Source organism: Acomys russatus, chromosome 7 (genome assembly GCF_903995435.1).
Source record: "Acomys russatus chromosome 7, mAcoRus1.1, whole genome shotgun sequence".
Lineage (NCBI taxonomy): Eukaryota > Metazoa > Chordata > Mammalia > Rodentia > Muridae > Acomys > Acomys russatus.
The window spans coordinates 30,702,290-30,724,011 of NC_067143.1; the positions used below are offsets into that span (position 1 = coordinate 30,702,290).

At 41.0% G+C, this 21,722-nt stretch overlaps 1 protein-coding gene across 2 annotated transcripts in view; it reads left to right on the forward strand.

Annotated features, from left to right (window-relative positions):
• Nucleotides 1-21,722, forward strand: part of Akap13 (A-kinase anchoring protein 13) — a 283,527-nt gene that overhangs the window by 161,757 nt on the left and 100,048 nt on the right. Inside the window, exon 1 of one of the 2 annotated variants that reach the window (XM_051148734.1) lies at nucleotides 15,672-15,915. The exons of the other annotated variant lie outside the window; for it this stretch is intronic. Within the exon in view, the coding sequence (XP_051004691.1) occupies nucleotides 15,835-15,915 (81 nt within the window). The 5' untranslated portion in view covers nucleotides 15,672-15,834. Of the gene's footprint in view, nucleotides 1-15,671; nucleotides 15,916-21,722 lie in introns of those variants that run through there. 2 annotated transcript variants of the gene reach the window in all.

Below are 21,722 nucleotides of genomic sequence, written 5' to 3' on the forward strand. Positions count from 1 at the left end.
GGGTTATCTACATGAACCATCATGTGTGACTTAGTTTTCATTGGAGGTTAAGGAAGGACAGGCAGAGAATTTATTCTGTTTGCTGATTAATTTCTTTTAGGATATTTATTATTAAGGTCTAACTACTAATACCATTTATTTATAGTGACCAAGTAGATACCCTTTTTCTTAGTGTTTCTCTCTGTCTGAAATTCATAGAATCTATAGGATTAGTGAGATGACTTACTGAGTAAAGACACGTATTGTGCAAGCCTGGCAGCCTGATTTTGACTCCCAGAAATCACATAAAGGTGAAAACAAGCTCCGCACAGTTGAACATAACACACAGTGGCACTCACACTCATGCACATACACACATACATATAACCAGCAATACATTAAAAAAAGCTTTTGAACTTAGACTATCTGTACAGTTTGATCTACTTAGAAAGAGTGTCATAAGGGATGATTTGTGTGGGGGATGTCTTTGGTGCATGGTCTTGATAATTAAGCTATTTGACGTAGGGAAGACCCAGGCCACTTTGGCCAGCAGCATTCCCTGTGCATGGGGCTCTCAACTATATCAGAGTGGAGAAATGAAAATAAGTGCAAGAATGTAAGTGTTCATGTCTGCATTTTTTTCTCTGCTGTTGACTATGGGTGTAATAGACTAGCTGATGTTTCTCCCTTGACTTCCGCATAATAGTGGGCTGTATCCTGCAATTGTAAGCTGTCATAAACCACCTTTTCTCCTGAGTTGCTGTTTGTCAGTATATTTATCACAGCAATGGAAATAAAACTAGGAGAGGTGCTGGACAAGTTTAACAGAGAGAGGACAAGACATGGTTTTGTTGTTGTTTGTTTGTTTGTTTGTTTGCCTTAGGTGTTTTATGAGTGTGTTATGGGTGTGATAGACTTTGAAGGGAACGTAAATGTGTCACTTTTATATACCTGGGGAAAATGTGGCTGTATTGCAGGAATGAGGGTGGCATCCAGATGTAAAATCTAGTAAGAGAGCAGGTTGACTTGTATCACTGCAGTTTAGAAGACTTGGAAGTAGAGGTGAGGAGAAAGGCCAAAAAGAAAATGACAGTGATAGGCTTCTCTCCCAGACTCAACCTCTTTAGAGCTGAATGTCCTTTATCCCTTGGGTCATACTGATGTTTAGTCTTCTGCGTAGGGTTCGTTGCAGGGACATTTTAAGTTCAGTCCAAAGTAGGTACTTGGAGTTTGGCCAGGAAAAAACTATAAATATCTATAATTTCTTATTTCCCTTTGCCTTGAATGAAAAAGCTTGTTTCTCAAAGCCCAACTTCTTTCATCTGTGTTTTCAGTTTTGTCCCAACTTTTAAAAAAAATGAGTAAATAAGATAAAAATAAAAAACCACCAACATCTTACTAAACAGATACCCTGGACATATGCTCACCTCTTAGCTTCTCTACTTATCAGGGAACAGAGAAAAGGTTGGTTTGGGGTTTTTTGGTTTTGTTTTGTTTGTTTTTGTTTTTGAGGCGGAATCTTACTGTATAGTCCCCAACAGTCTTGAAATTCACCATGAAGAGCAGGATGGCCTTGAACTCACAGAAGGTACACCTTCACCTACCACCCATGCTGGGTTTAAAGATCTGCACTAATATACCCTGAAGAAACACCCCCCTGCTGCTCTCTTGAACCATGGTTTAAAACCTATGTAGTAAAAGGGGGGCGGTCTGATTTCATCAAAGACGTTGTATTAATGAGGGGGTCTTTAAAGGAACAGAACAGATAGAAAGAAGACAAACATACATATAAGGAATTTATTAGAGTGGTTTACAAGCTGTTGTCCGAGTAGTCCAACTGTGGCTAACTCTTGAAGGAAAGGCCAAGGATCTGACAGTTGTTTAGTGAAGACTGGATGTCTCAGCATCAGTTGTCTGGGTCTGGAGTCCTAGAGAAGTCCCTAAGAGAGCTGTTGGTCTGCAAGCTTCCTTGGAATTCTGAGGAAGTAGGTTCTAACACAAATGAAGAAATAACTCAGCAGCAGGGCAGATGAACTTGCTATGCAGAGTGTGAGCAAGTAAGCAAAAAGCAAAAGTATCCTTCTTCCATGTCTTTCATGTGGGCTGCCACCAGAAGGTGTGGCCCAGATTTAGGGTGGATCTTCTGACATCAAATGATCTGGATTTTCCCAATTCGTAAACCTTAGCTTCACCTACCTCGCTTCTGCCTTGCTCAGGTTTATTTATCCAATCAGGGCTAATTTTGGAGACAACTAACGTCATTTCAGGTACATGATAGCCTGCTAATAAAAGATAGCAAGCAGACCTAGGGGAGCAAAATAATTAAGAATCAAATACAAAGCCCCAAACCATGCTGTAGCAATATTTCTCCTTGTAGATTGGCTTAAAGTACTCTTTTTGATAAGATAAAAAAAATAGCACCCAGAAATAAGAGTTGTAGCAATTAATATAATATGTCACAACAGTACATATATTAATCCATGTATTTCTCACAACAACTTCTTTTATCACCTGCTGTTATGATTTTGTTCCATGTTTTTAAGCATGAGGAGCCACCCTTTACTCAGGGTAGTCTGGCTCCAGTGCTCACCGTGCCCCGCTGTTGCCTAACAGACTCACTAAGCTGCCATGCTGCCTGTGCTTCCTTTGCTGTGTTGTGAGTGCTTGAATGTATTTCAGGTGACAGTCACCACCCACCCTTTATTTAGTTGCTTGATTTTTTTTTTTTTTTTTTTTAATGGGGCTCCTATAGCCCAAGGTGGCTTCAGATTTTCTGTGCAGATTAGGCTGATCTTAAACTTCTGGTCCTTGTCTCACTATACACAAGTGCTCGGAGTGAGGCATGTACTTCCACACCTCCTGGCTCTTCCCTCTTTCAGTATGTGTTCGTATAGCAATTTCCTAAGTACAGTCTTAGGATTTATTCTGAGATAAAGAGTTTTGTTTCACCTCTTGAAAAATTTTCATAACATTGTAATGTGCTTTGATTGAATACAAGGATGAAAATAGTTGTATCACTTTTCCATCCCATCCCTTTCTTCCCTCCAGCCTCTCCTATGTTCCCTCCCTTCAAATCCATTACCTTCTTTTTTAATTGTTGTTGTTATATATGTGTATAGACACATGACTATAGAAGTACAACCTGCTGTTATACGTACATAATTTCAGGGCCAACCACTTGGTATTGGATAACTATTTAGGGGGCCCCCACTAAACAGTGGTTATTTGCCTGTAAATTGTCATCTGAGGATGGAACCCCTGAGATTTCTCCCATCCACTTTAGCATGTCAGTTGATGTTTTCATTGTTGCAGTATTATTTAGGCAATGTGTTGTTGATATTTTATTGGTGCAGCCCTCCTGTCATAAGACATACTGTCTCAGCAGACTTCCTGGTCCTCAGGCTGTTAGAGTCTTTCTGCCACAGTGTTCCCTGAGTCTTGGGTTTGCAATTGTCTTACAGATGTTTCAGTTGAAGCTGGGCACCTGTCTCAGTTAGGGTTTCTGTTGCTGCAATGAGACACTATAACCAGAAAAGTAAGTTGGGGAGAAAAGATCTTATTTACAGGCTTATATTTCCATAATGCTGTTCATTATTGAAGGAAATCAGGACAGGAATTCAAACAGGGCAGGAACCTGAAGGCAGGAGCTGATACAGAAGCCATGGAGGGGTGCTGCTTACTAGATTACTTCCCCTGGGTTGCTCAGCCTGCTTTCTTACAGAACCCAGATCACCAGGTCTGGGATGATACCACCCACAAAGTGCTAGACTCTACCCCATTGATCACTAGCTGAGAAAAAATGCCTTACATCTGGATCTCATGGAGGCATTTCATCAACTGAGGCTCCTTGCTCTCTCATGACTCTAGCTTGTGTCAAGTTGACACAGAACCTGCCAGTACAGCACCCCATGGTCAGTTGTAGCTTTCTGTAATGCTCTCCATCTGCTGAAAAAAGAGATGTCTTTGATGCTCAGTGAGAGCTATATTTATCTGAGGCTATAAGAATAAGTATTTAGAATGCAGCTGGGCTCTATTGACTTAGGAAAGTGAGAATAGTAGCTTCTCCTCTAAGCTCTATGACGTCACTAGCCCTGCGTAGCTGGCTAGGTTTATAGTACCGGGCCTTCTTTCTTTCCTTCCTGTTGAACTGGCCTTAAGTCCAGTTAGACAGCTGTTGGCCAAGATGGAAGTCCTTGCTGGTCTTTGCTGTGGACAAAGTGTCACAGCTGGGCAAGACTATTGATAGTTTTCCTTTCTTGGTGTGGTACCTCTGATATTATCTCCCAGTAGTGTGAATGCTGGATCACAGGGAGTACATGTTCAGATCATTTCCAGCTTGAGAGCCAGGGTTTTTGTTTGGGGGACTCATGAACCCAGGACCACCATGTATCTGAAATAAATCTGACAGTAAAGTCATTCAATAGGTTTTTGTTGTCATTTTTCCCATGGAGGACTTTTCTTTTTGTTTTGTGTTTTGGGCCTTGATAAAAAGAGCAAGCTGTACTTCTACACTGTGGAAATCATGACTGTACTGTGGTGTGTTTGCCGGGAGCGGTGAGGAAAGTCTTCCATGGGAAGCTGAATCATTTCTTGGCTTCTCTTATGGAATGACTGTACCAGTTACTCCTTCTTGCTGTGAGGAGAAAAATCAGAAGAAGTCATTTCCTAAAGTAATGCATATTGATTTTATATGGGGTTCAATTTTTCCTAAGGTTAGGGTTATTTTGAGGTTTTTATTTGGGTGGAAGGGTTGTCTGTCCAGGACTTACTCTTTCAAATTTAAATATTTCATTTGTTTTTACACACACACACACACACACACACACACACACACACACACACACACACACACACACAGGTCTCCTCTCCTCTCATCTCACTGTCTCTGTGTCTGTCTGTCTGTCTGTCTGTCTCTCTCTCTCTCTCTCTCGTGTGTGTGTGTCTCCCATTTCCCTGTGGGGATCCATAGGGATTCCAGATGCTTGCACTCCAATGACTAGCTTTTATGTGAATTCTAGGGATCTAGGCTCAGGTTGTTCAGCTTATGAGGCAAGGATTTTTTCCTACTGAGCCATCTTTCAAAACCCAGCCCTGACCCACGCACGTTCCCTCCCCCTAACCCTTCCCCCTCTCTTCCTCATTTTTTAATAACTGACTCTGATCAGCTATTAAGAGAGTCTTAGGAATATGACATAGTAGTGAACAAAGACATGGTCTGTCACTGCCTGGCTGTTGTTTCTTACAGTGCATTGGGCACTATAGAGGAAAATTAAAGAAATGCTGTTGCTTTTAATGTGCTCATCTTCTACTTAGGGGCAGATCAGGCACACAGGAGCCAGGATTATAGGGGAAGCCACTATAAAGGCAGCACATCATTCTAAGGGCTATAGAACTTCAAAGAAGAGCTGTAGGAATGCTAACTATAGAGAAAGAGAGCTGAATTAGTAAAGTGTGATTTGAGGGGTAGATTTTGAAAAAGGTATATAGAAAAGGGAGGGAATCTTAAAAGTTAAAGTGAGCTAGGAAATTACAGTAGGGTGGACTGCATCCTAATTTTGGAGCTTGGAGACACCAGCCTTTTACACACTTAACCTTCCTTGTAGAATAGTGGAAATGAGATGTAATAAAGAGCATGGAACAATATGAAATTTAGACAAGGAAGATTAGGTTGAATGAAGCTATAATGTTTTCTTCTTTCTGAATTAATGTACAAATAAAATCATTTCAACTGAAGTCTTCACTGGCACCTTAGGTTTCTATAGTGTAGGTTCTCAGTCAGTGTTGTGTAGCTGTTGAAGAAACACCATGACCACAGCAACTCTCACAAAGGAAAAACTGTTGCTTTTTTCAAGACAGGGTTTCTCTGTAGCCTTGGCTGTCCTGGACTCACTTTGTAGGGCATCAAACTCACAGAGATCTGCCTGCCTCTGTCTGAGTGCTGGGGTTATAGGCATGTGCCACCATGCCCAATGTATAAAGGAAAACTTTTAATTGGGACTGGTGTTTAGTCAGAGATTTATTCCATTGTTATTATGGTGGCATGCAGGCAGACATGGTGCTGGAGAGTAGCTTAGAGTTCTACATCCAGATCCACAGGCAGGGGGAGACAGAGAGGAGAGACACACAGGGCTTAGTTTGAGCATTTGAAACTCCAAGGCCCACCCCTAGAGACACATTTCTTCCAACAAGTCCACACTTCCTCTAACAAGGCCACACCTCCTAATAGTGCCATTCCCTAGTGACCAAGCATTCAAATATATGAGCCTATGAGGACCGTTCCTATTCAAACCACCCCAGTGACATCTTGGTCATCCACTTTCCTTCTTGACACTTGCTAGCACCTGTTATCTCCATTCACTGTTAATATGAGACATGTCTTCTTGCTCTCAGTTTTTCTTTCTCTCTATTTGACGTTCATCTTTATGAGACTGTTTTCTAATAAAAGCTCCTCATTAATTTTGCTGAAATTCTGCATTTCATTGATCCTACCTACCTCTGTAGACCTGTGGGTTTTTTTGTTTTGTTTTGTTTTTTTGTTTTTGTTTGTTTGTTTTTTGAAACAAGGTCTCTCTGTATTAGCCTTGGTTGTCCTGGACTGGCTTTGTAGACCAGGCTGGCCTCAAACTCACAGCGATCCGCCTGCCTCTGCCTCCTGAGTGCTGGGACACCATGCCCAGCTTAGTCTTGTGTTTTTATTGTGTGAAATTATTACTACTATAATTTTGAAGGTCCAGAAATCTTACATATTTTATGTATTTCATAATATATGAAATACCTACAGCAAACATACCTACAATTAAATATTTTTGAATGGATAAAACAACTTGGGCATTGTTCATTGCTGCACTACTAATTGATCATCTGATGTTGTTCATGGCAATATACCTTTAGGAACGTTTTGTCCATAAATGTCAGTATAGTTTTTTTTCACTTTGCTGTTGTTTTTGTTTTTAAAGATTTATTTATTATTATGTATACAGTGCTCTGCCTGCATATACACCTGCCGGCCAGAAGAGGGCATCGGATCACATTATAGATGGTTGTGAGCCACCATATGGTTTCTGGGGATTGAATTCATGACCTCTGGAAGAACAGTCAGTGCTCTTAACGGCTGAGCCATCTCTCCAGCCCCCATTGTTGTTGTTTTAATAGAATGACATTTATTACTTTTATGGATGATCATATAGAAGAGAGAATTTCTTATTGGCTCCTTCCTTTTTCCATTTCATTCCTAATAATCTTTGTGTGTTATGTTTCTTCTGGCTAATATGAAAGCTGTATTCATGATCCCTGCCAGTGTGCACTCAAATGTTTGCCTTTGGTTCTGTGTGTCACAGTCACTTTGACAGGAATAAAAGTGTGTCATCATACGTGTGCTATGAGCACTTCATGCTCCTTGTCCTCTTCCTTCGTTACACTTTATTGAATTCTTAATGAATTACTAGGACCACAGTTAAAGATACTTTGTTTGAAGGGGAAAATATCCTAATAGAAGACTAGCAAGAGTTGAGTCAGTCTATTGTTCCATGAGACAGAACTTGAATTTTCAACACTGAAACATTTAAATCCAACCCTATACCAAAGACTATGTGTAATGTGTTTGGATCTGAAATATCCTCCAAAGACTTAATAACTTGTTCCCTACCTTATGGTGATGGTTATTTGGTTTTTATTAGTTTTTGAAAATTTTTTCATGTGTAGACTTCAAGGCTGTCCTTAAAGTTGTCACAGTCCTTTGGCCTCTACTTCTGAGTGCTGGCACTGTGGGCATGTGCTATGTGTCCATGTTACAGTGTGTTTTGAAGACTGTGGAAACTTTTAGGACAGTGGTTCTCAACCTTCCTAATGCTGTGACCCTTTAATACAGTTCCACATTGCTGTGGTGACCCCTAACAATAAAAGTATTTCATTGCTACCTCATAACTGTAATTCTGCTACTATTATGAATTGGAATGTAAATTTCTGGTATGCAGGATATCTGGCATGCTACTCCTGTAGGCAACCCACAGGTTGAGAACTGCAGTGTTAGGAGGTGAGGATAGGCTGGCAGAAGTCGGCTTTTAGGAAGGGTTCCTGGTTCTGGTCTGCTCTGTCTCTTTCCAGACCCCCCACCATGTATCCTATTGCCACTTAGTCCCACTACCACATTTGGAGCCTTTCCATGCATGGTATATTGTAATCTACTAAGCTGTGAGACAAAACAAGCTTTTCTGCCCTAACATTGTTTTGGTCAGGTGTTCTGGTCACTGTGATGCAAAAGTAACTACCATGTCCTATGAAACATTTACTCTGAAAATGACACCTCACTCATGTTCTTGCTTTTTGACAGCATTTGGCGCTATTTTTTTTTCTTTGAATTTCCTCAGTTTTTTAATCTCAGTTTTGATTTTTACATTTGTATACCTAGTTCTTAACCATTCACCTGAGTTCTAGACATAAACATTAATTTTGCTGCTTACCACAGCTCCTCTTAAATATCTCTGTGATCTAAAGCTGAGCTCAGCACTTCTCCCGTGCTGTCAGTTCTTCTATTCCATGCTGCCTTCTCACTCATTGCCCAAGCACAAATCTAGTCAAATATGATACTTGGTTCTCTTCAATCTCTGGCCTGCAGTGTCCAGAATTATGTTATTGTTTAAAAAAACAAAACTTTAAGCCTTAATTTCTTTTCTTGATCATCACCCACCTGAGTGTAAATCTCTGCTGCCTTTCATCTAATTGCTCTAACCGCTTTGCAATTAGTGTTACTAGCACTAGTTTATCAGTGTTTATTCACAAACAAAAACAAAACCCAGAAAATCGTTGTGGAGTGCATTTGAAAGGACCACTTAAAATGTGGAGAAAGCATACCCTTCTTGCTACTTAGAGAGATAACACCATGGATCTAAAACATGTTAATAATTGCAGTAAAATTAGAAAGTTTGCTAATTGACCTATATTTTAAAGACCTATGACTCAGGATTCAGTTGGCTTTGTAGCCAGTAGATACTACTCTCAAGAGTGCTTTTTGGGTGAGATAGGGGCAGTGTGATGGTTTTGCCTGGGAACAAGTTTTGCTGCCAAGCCTGATGACCTCAGTTCATTTCCTTGGACCTCCATGGTAGAAGTCCCCACAAGTTATTCTCTAGCCTACACAGGTGTACATGCACATACACAAGAAACAAATAATGAGATATGTTTAAATAGCACTTTTGGGGAGTTTGGGGTCCTGTACAGCAAGTTCTTAGCGATAGGTCTGTGTTCCATTCCTGTCCTTATTCTTCTTACAGATGAAACAGAGTCAAGGAGGAACTGTTATATTAGGGACTGAATCTAGTTTTAAAATACTCACTCTGGCCAAACAGTAAGCTAAAACACATAAAAGAATTTGCCACAGAAGGCTGTATAGAGAATTTTACAGTAAAATCACAAGATCATGGTGCAGGAATGATCTGTTTGTGGATGAACTCAAACTGAAAAATGAGCTAATTTTATAATAAGCTTATTTTCTAGTGTTGTGTTAAAGGCATCATCGAAGTTCCTGCCATTTTGGTGGGCTTTGTTTTGAGCTTCCACATCATAAGAACCAGGGCAAAGTACCCCATCTGTATGACACACACCTGTGGGAGTCATGGCTCAGAAAAGATGCTTTGAGGAACATGGTGATCTTCAAATATTTGAAATGCTGCCATAAAAGACACCTGTTTGTTACAGAGGCAAGAAACTGGAATGGGAGTACTTAGGTCCTCTTTCTGCAGAACCCATGCAAGACAGTTGTCAACACCCAGACTGCTGGTGTTCTTGATGGTAGGTGTGTCCATTCTAATGTTTGGAAGATATTTCCATAATGAGAAACTTAAAACTTAATGTGTTAAAATGTCGATAAATCTTTGAACCAATGACATAAACTAAATCAAATCATTGCCACTTTTATTCTAAAAATAAATCTGCCCTTGTCATTTGGCATTTATTTAGTGTCAGCTATAAGAGTATTATGATGAGAAATAAGCTATTCAGTTTTTAATTTTATACTTTCTACATTTTCAGTTTACTTTTATTTTTTTCCTGGAATTTCTCAAGTGACAAATTACATTCATATTGGAAACCTCAAATTGATTAACTATGTGATATTGTTCAACTTATTTAAACTTTGGATGCTGTAGCTCATCTGTATAGTAGGAATGAAAACTTCTCCTTATAGTGCCCATTTCTGCCTCCCTCCCTTCCCCTTGACTTTCTAGTCTTCCTGACTTTCCTATTGAAGATTTTTCACTAGGTTGCCAAACTCACCTTGAAATCCTTGCCTGAAAGGTTCCTTCTGCCTCTGCCTCTGAATAGTTGAGATTACAGATGTCAGTTACTATACCTGACCACCTTCTAGGTTTTTCTTAGGAATAAACAAAACTTATATATAGTTATATTATATACACACACACACACACACACACACACACACACACACACACACACACTTATATATACTTATATATAAACTTATATCTTAGTGAAAATGAAACTCAGCCAAGTAGTCTACTAGTGTAATTGTGCTTCAGAAAACAAGCTCTACATCCCGAACTATCAAGTTTCCAGTGGAAATTCCATCATCCTCTTTCTTTCCCTCCTTCCTCTCCTTTCTTTCTCTCTTCTTTTTCTATCCTTCCCGACTCTTTTTCCTCCTGTTTCCTCCTTCTCTTTCATTTTTCCTTCTTTCCCTTTGGTTTGTTTTTTTCAAGACAGGATCTCACAAGACTGACCTTGAACTCCTGTTCCTCTGGTCTCCAGTTGCTCAAGTGTTGGTAGTAAGGACCTCTGAAACGAAGCATGGCAGCATTTCTTCCCCCTTTATTTCAGAAAGCTATTGGTTGATTTAACATTTGTGGGCATGTTCTCTGAGACTTAAACATGGGAAAGAGCTTTATTTGTGAAGACACATTTCTGTGAAGCCATCCATCTTTTGGTTGTTACTTCAACTGTTGATATTGTTAAACAATTTGCTGCTTTTAGCTAAACTCTGTATGTAGTGGTGCGCCCAGCCCCCACCCCAACAAAGCAGTAAAAGGTTCAAGCAAAGAAGGTATTTCGTGACACTTACTACTAATTTCCCTTATTTTGCTGATTGTCCCTTTTTGAACCTCAAGTCTGTGTCCAGGGACACATTGTTTAAACACTGACATTTGGCATCTAAAAGGAACTCCCAGGTGGAGACATTGCTTTTGTAACATTTCTAAATCCTTTTCTCTCCCTGTTAGTCATAGCAAAACCTTTGCTATCTGTCTCATTTGAAGATTATAGGTAGAAAATAAAATCTGCAATAATGATGGTTTTAAGAAAACGTCTTACTTCTCTTTTCTTTGCTATTCATGCATTCATACCCTTCTGAACTTGTGTAGTGGGTGTAAACATGTTTTTGTTTTGATCCTAATTGTGGCATAGGTATTGGATGTAAACATGTTTTTGTTTTGATCTCAAGTGTGGGGTGGGAAGCAGACTTGTGAGAGAGCAGGTGATGTTCATCCACTACAAGTTGAGCCACCTCATGTAGGGGCTTGGTTTTTGCCAGCTGAAACGCATCCTAGTACAGACTCGGAGAGGATATATACATATTTATATGAGCCCAAAAGGAGGCTAGGGCTTTTTGGGTCTTGGTATTGTTTGCCTGTTCATCGCTCCACTTTGAGACGCTCCTAGAGAGACCGCTCCAGAGAACGCTTCCGGGCGGTTCTGCTTCTGCTCCAGGTTCCAGCAGCAAGTCGCTTGAATTGCTGGTCTGCCGAAATCCTGCCGAGTATGCCAGGGGAGTTGCTCCCAGGAACTGATTCCGAAAAGGTCTACTTCTCCTGTTCCCATTAATCTCTTTATTCTCCTATCTAGGGTAGGTGGGTTGGAAGGGAGGTGTAAGCATTAAAGAACCTCAAATAAAGTAGGTTTGAAAAAGGTCGGAGCCTACAAACTTGTATATAGCAAGTGGTTAAAAAAAATCTTAGTGTCCAAATAGCAATATGTAGTAATAGAGCAAGGAAGAACTTGGGTGGGTCCAGCATTGAACTACTTTTTCTGTGTATACCAGAACTCCAAATCCAGACCATCACATGAATACTTCCCAACTTGCTTAGGAACACAGATAGTGGCTCAGCTGGAAGAAGAAAGGCCTCTTGATTTTTACTTCAGTGTCCCATGTCCCATGTCCCCTGCCAAGCTGAATTGATCTTTGTGGGTCAAAGGTTACTACTTTATGTTCACTTTGAGCTTGGGGGGGAAGATGCTTAGCCTGACAGATACAAGCTTTCCACTAGGTGGCACCCTAATTCAGAAGCTTTGCTGTTGATATCCTGAGAGCTTTTATCCTTACTGGAACCCAAGAACCACAGTCCCCAAAATCTAAACAATTGAGATGAGGTATTAAATCCTGTAAATCAAGAAAATTTTAACTCACGAGCATAAATGTGGTAATTAAAGTGTGTGAAAACTCTTCGTAGATTCTTGTGCTGGAATAATTGGGATTACATGTTAAGCCCATGAAATGTGATAATCTAAGAGTGCCTGTTGCTTCTATTGACAGAGTTGGTGCTCCTTGTTGTAGATAGAGGTTGTGCTGACAATCACAGAGAGGAAAAAGAGGACTGACGCTCCTGTATTGTTTGTTTACAAACAGACTGTGTCTCCCTGCAAGTTCACAAACTTGAAGGGACAGAGAATATACTCAGAATCTCCTTTAACTTTGTAGCTTTCAGCTCTGGTTTAGATGTGAAATGATTGGTTGCTGTGTTTCAAAATCCTAACAGAATAACTGTTCAGTGGTTCCAGATGTTTTTGATAAAAACTTGGAATTGTAGCAGCAGCAGCAAAAGCACAGACTACAGATTCTGTCTTCCATGGGGAGTGCCGGGCAGACCCAGAGGGGAAAACAGACAGACTTCCCGCCCCACCCAGAACTTTTGTTCTCTGAGAAGAAACAGATTAGCAAGGACAATTTTAAATTGTCCTTTTAATGTTTATATGTGCAGAAAAGAGAAAATTCTAGATTTCTAGCACAAAGCCAACAGACAAAAAGGTTAATCTGCTCATTTCAAACTGTGCTCTAGTGTACTTCGGAAAATTGTAATGGTTTTGAAACATTTCTTTCTGATTATGTAAAGTTTCCAAGGACAAAGACCGTGGCTTTTTGTTTGCTTCTTCTGCAAGACACAGAATGTTTATTAAATTGATAGATTATCTTTATTTAGTTTGATATAGTTAGTATAGAAAAGCTTTACAGTGATTAAAGCATCTCTGATTCCCTAGAGAGATGCCTGGGAACTTGCAAGCAGGAAACATTTGATTCTAATTAGAACAGAAGGGAGAGGCAGTGAGGAACAAACCATTTGAGAGCAGAGGGGAGACAGCTTTGTGTTCGTTCATTGGGAAGAGGGGATTCTAAATCAAGCTTGGCGAAAGTTGATCCATACAATATAGTAGGCAGTCAGTTTTTTATACACTAAAAGCATGGCCCTCCAGGACCTTTGGATCTATGACCTTGAATCACATTGTATGAAAGTATTTGTAAGTTCCTGGCCGGATTCCCATGGTTTTGGTTAGCTTAAGCAAGAATTTTATTTACAACTTCTTAATCTCTTTAATTGTCTTGTTTCTACTGTATTTAGCATCCTCTATCCTGAAAAGCAGCACATGTTTACTGTACGTGGTGCTGGTCATGGGAGAGCCAAGCCTTGCTCTCTAGAGGCACCAGAAAGAGAACAACATCGACCTTCTTGTCTTAAATGTACCTGTGAGGGGGTCAAGGAGATGAGGCTTATGTTAGAGCTGACACTGTGCCCTCTGGGTAGACAGATGGGTGAAAAAAACCACTAGCAACCTTAGCTGGGTTTGCTGTATTTCTTTTGTTTAAGCAGGCTAGCAGCTTTAAACACCTGGCCTGAGGAAGTGGTGACTCATCAGACCTTTTTACAGCTTCTGAAAGAAAATACCTTTCACCAACTTTGTTGTATATTTCATCGTCTACACCTCCGTAAGGGACTGCGCACCGTCCCCCTCAAAGAGAATGTAGAACAGCTTCTCCTGGAAAGAGTTAATGTACCGCCTTTTCCCTTTTTTTGGTTTTGTTTTTGAGACAGGGTCTCTTTATATAGCCCTGGCTGTCATGGAACTCACTGTAGCTCAGGCTGTTCTTGAACACAGAGATCTGCCTGCTCTATCTCCCTAATACTGGGATTAAAGGCATATGTCACGTGACCAGCCCACCTTTCGTTTTGTTGTTGTTTGTTTGTTTTCCATTTCTATTCTTTCACCTCTCTTTTCTGCTTTTTACTTCTTCAGTTCCTCTTCCTCCTTATTCCTCCAAAGTTTATTACGATTGCAGAATGTCTGGAAATGAATGACTAGGTCTGCTCCTGAGGAACAGGTGGTTGGCAACTGGAAAGGTCTAGAGTAGCAGGAAAACAGGCACATGGAGTTAGAGTCCTGGACAGGGAGGGCCCGGTTAATGTGAAGGGGAGGGGAGTTTCACCCGGTGACTCTTAGTCACAGGAGCACTGAGAGACATGCGTACATTCACCATACTTCCATCTCTTTAGCTTTCTCCAAGGCTTTCTCAGACCCCAGATAAAACAAAACCTTAACACTTCATGATTTCTAAATCTTCCCAGACATTTCTATAGCAAAGTCTACATCCGAGAGACATAACTCTGAAGTATTTGGCTAACATTTTTCTGATATTAAATCATTGCTTTGCATTTCGCGGGGAGATGTAGTATATATGCTTTGGCTATATTCAGTGTTCTGTGTTTTTCCTGAATAACTTGGGTTGTTGTACAGACTTGTAGTGTTTAGGATAACACCGCCTTTCTTTATTAGCATATTACCAACATCAAAGGGACTGAGGTTGCTTCTTATAATGTCTGACAGAGCCTTTTCCACTGGGGACTTGTGAGGAGGAGGAGCAGGAGGCAGCCTGTTGGAAAAGGAAGCCTTGTTTTTTTCCCTTCGTCTGTAGATGAATCATGTTCCCACCACTGCAATTAGGTTTTCAAACCTCCAAGGCTGCTGGTGCAGATCTGAAAGGGCAAGTAATGACGATCTTGAGAGAGCAGGGCAAAGGGTGTGGAGGCTGCGGAGGGACGGGCTAGCAAGCGGCAGCCAGCTAGCGAGGGAGGGAGGGCATCTGGAGGAGTGGTCTGTTTTCCTTGTACTCTGCCTTCCTTAGATATTTTCAACTTAACTCAAAATCCAGCCCTGCCACCGAAGGAGCTGGAGACTGGCTGGAAAACTAGATACCTTCAGAGTACTTCCAGCTCTTTTCTCTCCCCCCCCCCCCCCCCCCCCCCCGCCCCATATAGGTTTCCTTGTCTTTGTTGTTTTAAGGAATTCTCTCATGCTGCCTCTTTGAAATAGCCACCTTCCGTTTTTTGTTTTTGTTTTTGTTTTTAATCCTTCTTTCTTCGTGGCAGAGTGCATACTGGGTTTTTATTACTGGCCCTGGATTTTCTGGATACACGTGCCAACCATTATGCTTAGCAAGTTTGTTCTTATTTTTTTTACTGGAGTTCTCAGCAGCGATGGAAAAGATCTGTGCTTCTCTTTCAGTCAAGATCTGCACAGCAACAGTCTTAAGACAGACTGCTTATATTATGAATTGTAAGATCATCGTTACAGTGCTCTGAAGTTGCCAGAAAGTTCTCACTCCATTCACGGAGCTGGATTCTGCTTGTTCTTTTTTCCCCCATTTTTTAAACCAAGAGTTTTCTATATAGAGGAATCTGGAAACAGAAGTCTCCTCCCACCTACTGTGAGAAATCTGGAATTTTGGACCTATGTGAACACATTGGTCCCTGGGTTCAGTAGGCATAACATCTACATTTGCCTCTTCTGCATCTGGACAAAATGTATGAGCGGCACAAGAGGCGCTATAGCCTGTGTGACATCTCCAAGGTGGACAGGACTGTCGATGTGGTGTTGCTGAAGGTAAGAAGGGACCACACTTCATACAGTGAAGGTCTCCAGGATGTCTTCACTGTACCCAGTAGCCATGTCTTAGTCGTCCTAAACTGTAGAAGAGTGAGAGGGGGTTGATTTTAAAACTCTTTAAAGGAATGTCTGAACAGAAGCAGTGAGACAGAGACAGCAAGAGTAGAGAGTCTCATACTCTGAAGGATCACAAAGGAGGAAGTCACCCTCAGAGCTGCCCTTTGATAGAGCCTCTGTCTTCTGTTGCTTGGCCCTTCCCCACACCCCAGTTCTACCTCCCTTCTCTGTGAGCCTCCCTTCCTGTCAGCCTCTTGGTGCTGTTGTCTGTGTCTGTCTTTCCTATCTTCTCTTCTGCTGTCTCATTCGTAGTGCTCTAGGGGAAAGAGAAGACTGTACTCTTTCGGAGATGTCTCCAGTCAGCCTACACATGACTGGCTAAGCTGCCCCTTCCCATTTGCTTTGACACTTTCTGCTTTGGACTGTTGATAAGGTGGATCTGTTTGATTTCACATCGTTAGTAATGTTGGGTGTCTAAGCAGGAAAGGGGTGGAGACTCTGGACAGGCTAATTGTTCACAGAAGACATCCTTGAGTCTAAAATTAGTAAGGACTTGTACATTCAGTAAGGCTGGAGTCTGGGAATGTTGGACAACTCATGGAGTACTTTTTGGAAGTTTAGCAGTTTTCTGGCAAAGGCGGGGAAATTGGAAGTCAACCAAGTACTTTACAGATGCCAAAAGAACCTGCACAATCTTGGATAAAGCGCTAATATAACATCTGTGTTACAGAAACAGTGTAAGTCTATTATTGGTGTATCAACTTAGTTTAGTACTGGAGGTAACCCATTTTCTTTTATTATGTTTTGTTGATGTATGTGTGACATGGTTCACATGTTGTGGTCAGAGGACATCTTGGGGGCGGTTTGTTCTGTCCTTCCACCTATGGGTTCTGGGGATCAAACTCAGGTCATCATGCCAAGCAGCAAGCACCTTTACCCACTGAGCCACCTCACTCCTGTGCCGCCAACCCCTCCCACTTTGAGATAAGCACTTATTAAACTTGCTAAAGCAGCCTAGGCTAGCCTAACACTCAGATCTTCTTCCTTTGGCAGTTCAGGTATTGGTTACCATTCTTGGACTCTTCCTAAGAGAAGCTGGCAGATGAGCTCAGAAGCCAGTGAAATCCACATTGGGTGTGGCACTAAGAGGAGATGTGATTTGTGGTGTAGTGGTGTCATTGTCCCTCAATAATCACTCTCAGGTGGTTTAACTTGCCAGGCCTACTTTGTAATTTGGTGTTTTGAACTTGTTCCAAAGATGATGTTGGTTTTAATTTCTCTGGAAAGTCATTTCCTCTGAGAGATAACAATTATCTTTTGATATTTTGAACTCTTACATAACAAATTTAGAGAGGCTACTTTCTAGGATCTTTGTTTTGTGATTTCACAGGCAGAGAAGAGCTGAACACTCTCATTCTGTCACAAGGAACCTTTCTTTCCCTCTCCTCCTGCCTCCTTCCTCCTTCGCCCCTCAGAGTGTGTGTGTAGAGACAGAAGAAAGCAGCAGGGTACTGTTTAGGTGGCAGAAATAAGGGACAAGAAATGGCTATAGGGACAAATAGCAAAGTACAACGATATGCATATTAAATGCCATAATGAAAACCATTATTTTCTACTTAAAATAATAAATATGGGCTGGGGAGTAGCTTAGTTGTCAAGAGCTCTTGTTTTTACAGAGGACCTGGCTTTTATTCCCAGCACACACATGACTGGCACCCATCCCTACTCCAGTCCAGGGCATCCAGTGCTCTCTTTTATCATCAGGCATGCAATTGGTGCACGTATTTATAAACAGACAGAACACTCATTCACACAAGATAAACAAAAATTTTAAAGTTAATAAAATCAAGTGAAAAGAATACTAAAAATTACATGGTATTATACCACCTAGTCAGACATGAAAGCAGAATCTGAGTAAAGCTCACTCTCAGTTCAGGCATCGTAAGCCTATGAGTTATTTGAATTAGAAGTTATTTGTCAAGCAGTAACTATTTTCCCTCGTTTTCTATGAAGAAATACTAGAAATATGACTGAGAACTGAGTGCTGAGTCTGAGACTCTTCATAAGATTAACAGTAAGCAGAGACTCATGTGCAGACTATGTGACAGGTGCTTCATCAGGCCAGCACTCCAGAGGCTGAGAAGATGTCCATGTGAAGGAAGAAGTCTAGAAAGAACTAACAGTCCCCAAGGAAGAGAAACTGATGAGTTCATCCTGACAGATGGGTGCATTCTGCAGAGTAAGCAGCAAGTTAATTGTAAGAAGACTGGAGCCAGAATTGATGTGCAAAAGCAGGCAGTCATGATGGGGATCCTTTTTCACTTTACTTTTAAAAAGATTATTTTGGCAGTGGAAATATATTAGGCTGCCATTATCACAAGCCTCAGCATAGTCAAATAACTTTGGAAGTGAAATAAGGAGAGAATGTTGGCATTCTTAAAGATGTATTTATTTTTATTTATTTATACAGTTTTCTGCCCACATGTGTGCCTGCACACCAGAAGGAGGGCACCAGATCTCAGTATAGATGATTGTGAGCCACCATGTGGTTGCTGGGAATTAAACTCAGGACCTTTGGAAGAATAGAAAGTGCTCTTAATATCTGAGCTATCTCTCTAGCCCCAAGTGTGTGCATTCTTAATCATTGTTTCTTTTCACATACAGAAAAACAGATTAGAGCCGGGCGTGGTGGCGCACGCCTTTAATCCCAGCACTCGGGAGGCAGAGGCAGGTAGATCGCTGTGAGTTCAAGGCCAGCCTGGTCTACAAAGTGAGTCCAGATGGCCAAGGCTACACAGAGAAACCCTGTCTTGAAAAACCAAAAAAACCAGATTAGAATAGTCAGTAATTTCCCCTATATGTTACATGTCGTATGTAATCAATGATAAACTGCAAACCAAGGTCAGATTCTTCACAGCCAATGGCATTTTCATGCTGTCCTGAGCCTCTTTTGAGCTGACCCATTCTTTTATTACATGAATGTGTACGTGTGTACACACACACACACACACACACGCACACACACACACATACACACACAGTCTGTGTATTATTTTCTGTCATAGAATTATATTGCAAGAAGTCTTAGACATTGTTGATTCATTCTGTCCCAGTATGGAAATTCTTTTTATGACACTTTAGATAGGCTTCGTTTTGCCTCATAGTTTGTGGTAGGTGCTCTCTTTGATTCTTTTTGCCTCCTTCTCTCCCTTCCTCTCAGTAGTGTTCTTCAATTACTTTCACATTATTTTGAATGTTCTGAGTATTTTAAAATTACTTTGGGGAGGAGGGCAAGGAAATGGCTCAGTCAATATAGTGCCTGGGCTCAGGTCCCTAGAAGCAGTGCACACTATAGTCCCAGTGCTGGGGAGACAGAGACAGGAGAATTCCTGAGGCTTGCTGACCAGCCAGGCTAGCTGACAAAGAACAAAGATTCAGTGAGATACTATCTAAATTATAAGATGGAGTTTGATGGAGGAAGATACTAACATAGCCTTCTGGCTTCCTTACCTGTGTGCAAGCATATGCACACAGGAACATTACATTGGATGCATGTACCACTTAAATTCTCATGTCATCATCTGTGCATTCTTACCATGCTTTTACATGGAAGTTTACTTTTTATATAAAGTTGTTCATTTTTCATGTCTATCAGTGTACCTATACATACAGAATGACATATCTTAATCCTATTTTAAAACATAACAGGTTTGGTTTGTTTGTTTTGGGTTTGTTTGTTTTTTGAAATGGTTTTACTGGATTAGCCTTTATTGGTAATGAACTTGTGCTATATAGACCAGGCTGTGGAGAACCCCCAGAGATCTATCTGCTTCTGTCCTCTAAATGCTGGGATTAGAGGTATAGGCCACCATGCCTGGCTTTAATAGATGTTTCTTGAGTGAAATGAATTGATATTTTAAGATTTGTAAATACAGGCTCATAAGCCTTGTGTTAATATAAGTTTTAATTGTACTAATACCTTTCATGGAAGAATATAGAAATGAAATATAGCAGTAATTTCAGGGTTTAGATTGTGAGCCTTTCACTTTGTTATTTCACACTTAGAACTCCAGTTCCTAACTATTGGCATTCACATAAGTCACTGTGAATTAGCTTCAACACTTCCCATGTGTGTCATATATTTTCTGTGGCTTACTTTAAAGTCTGATCTATGTTGTTTGTCACTTCTGTATAATTAGGCCTGTCTGTCTGTCTGTCAGAGTCAAGGTCTCAGTAATCCAAGCTAGCCTTGAACTCACAAAATAGCCTGGGCTGACTGCCTCTACCTCCCAAGCACGGTGATTACAGGTGTGTACCAAGCCCAGCTCTATTCCATGTAGGCTTTATGGAATGCCATTAACAATAGCACCTGACTAGATAGTCTTCCCTGATCCCCCAGCCAAGGATGCTCATGGACCTCCCTCTTCCTTTGCATATGGCATTCCTCCCTTGCTGCCTTTTTCTTGATATAGACAAGGCTTCTGGCTCTTTGGGCAAGTGGTTTATAACTATGAATCATATTTAAAACAGGATATGAAATAATTTTAATTGTTGGCAGGGGCCCTTTGGTATCAGCATGCATTTTACCCCATTGTTTCTCAAGAAGCTAATGTTGACTTCATGTGTTGACTGATGAGAGCCCTCCATAGCCAGACTGTGGCAAATGAGAGCATTCCTAGAAGACGAGTGTTTGAAGCTTGCTCCTAAACTACCATACAAAAATAGAGGAACCCAACAGTGTGTGACTAGACTTGCAAATATAAGATGAATCCCTGACTTAAGGTGATTCAGGACCCACTTGTGTCTTAGCAGTTTAATAAGCTTAAGTACCTGGAAAAACAAACCTATTAATAATAATTCTAATGTTACTGAAAAAATTATTTTGGTTTCTTGAGACAGATTTTTTTGTGTAGCCTTGGCTGTTCTGGACTTTGTAGACCAGGCTGGCCTCAAACTCACAGAGATCCGTCTGCCTCTCCCACTCCCTCTCTCTGGCACTGGGATTACAGGCATGTGCCACCGCGCACCCACCACAGGGGAGCCTACACAAACTGCTGTATCAAACAAGGACAATGCATGCCATAAACCTAGAGCCCCTGTTCAGATCTAGCCAATGGACAGCACATTCTCCATTCCACGGTTGTGGGGAGTGTAGGGATTGCCTCTGACATGAACTATGGTGCCCCCCCCCCCAATTTGTTGGCACACAGATGCAGGCTATCTCTATGAAATCTGATAGGCTATGGTCATACGGTAGGGGAGGAGGTCCCCTTCTGTCAGAGGTCTAGGGAAGGGGAATAGGGTGAAAGAGGGAGGGTGGGAACAGTGAGGGGATAACAATCGGCATGTAATCTGAATAAATTATAATTTAAAAGAATCAAAAAGAAAGAAAGAAAAAAGAAAATTTAGTAAGAGCCAACTTTGTAGCTAGCAATTCAAAATACTAGTCGCAGGGTCACTATCTTCCAAGTATTTTCTATATGATAAATGAAAATACTTAGAAAGTGGCAGTCTTCTCTCCATGGTCAGTGCTTAGACAGGCCATACAATCTCATTAGCTGAAGCTCAGAAGGAGTAGTCTGTCTGTGCATCATTTTCCAGAGAAATCTGCATCCTTTAAAGGTTTGCTGGCACATCCCAGCAAAACTGAAGGACATATGGAGGTCGGCACTAAGGGCAGCCAGCTATAGTTTCTCAGGTGCAGTCTGGTTACCTGATAAGATTTTTGACTCAAGTAGTGGCTTATG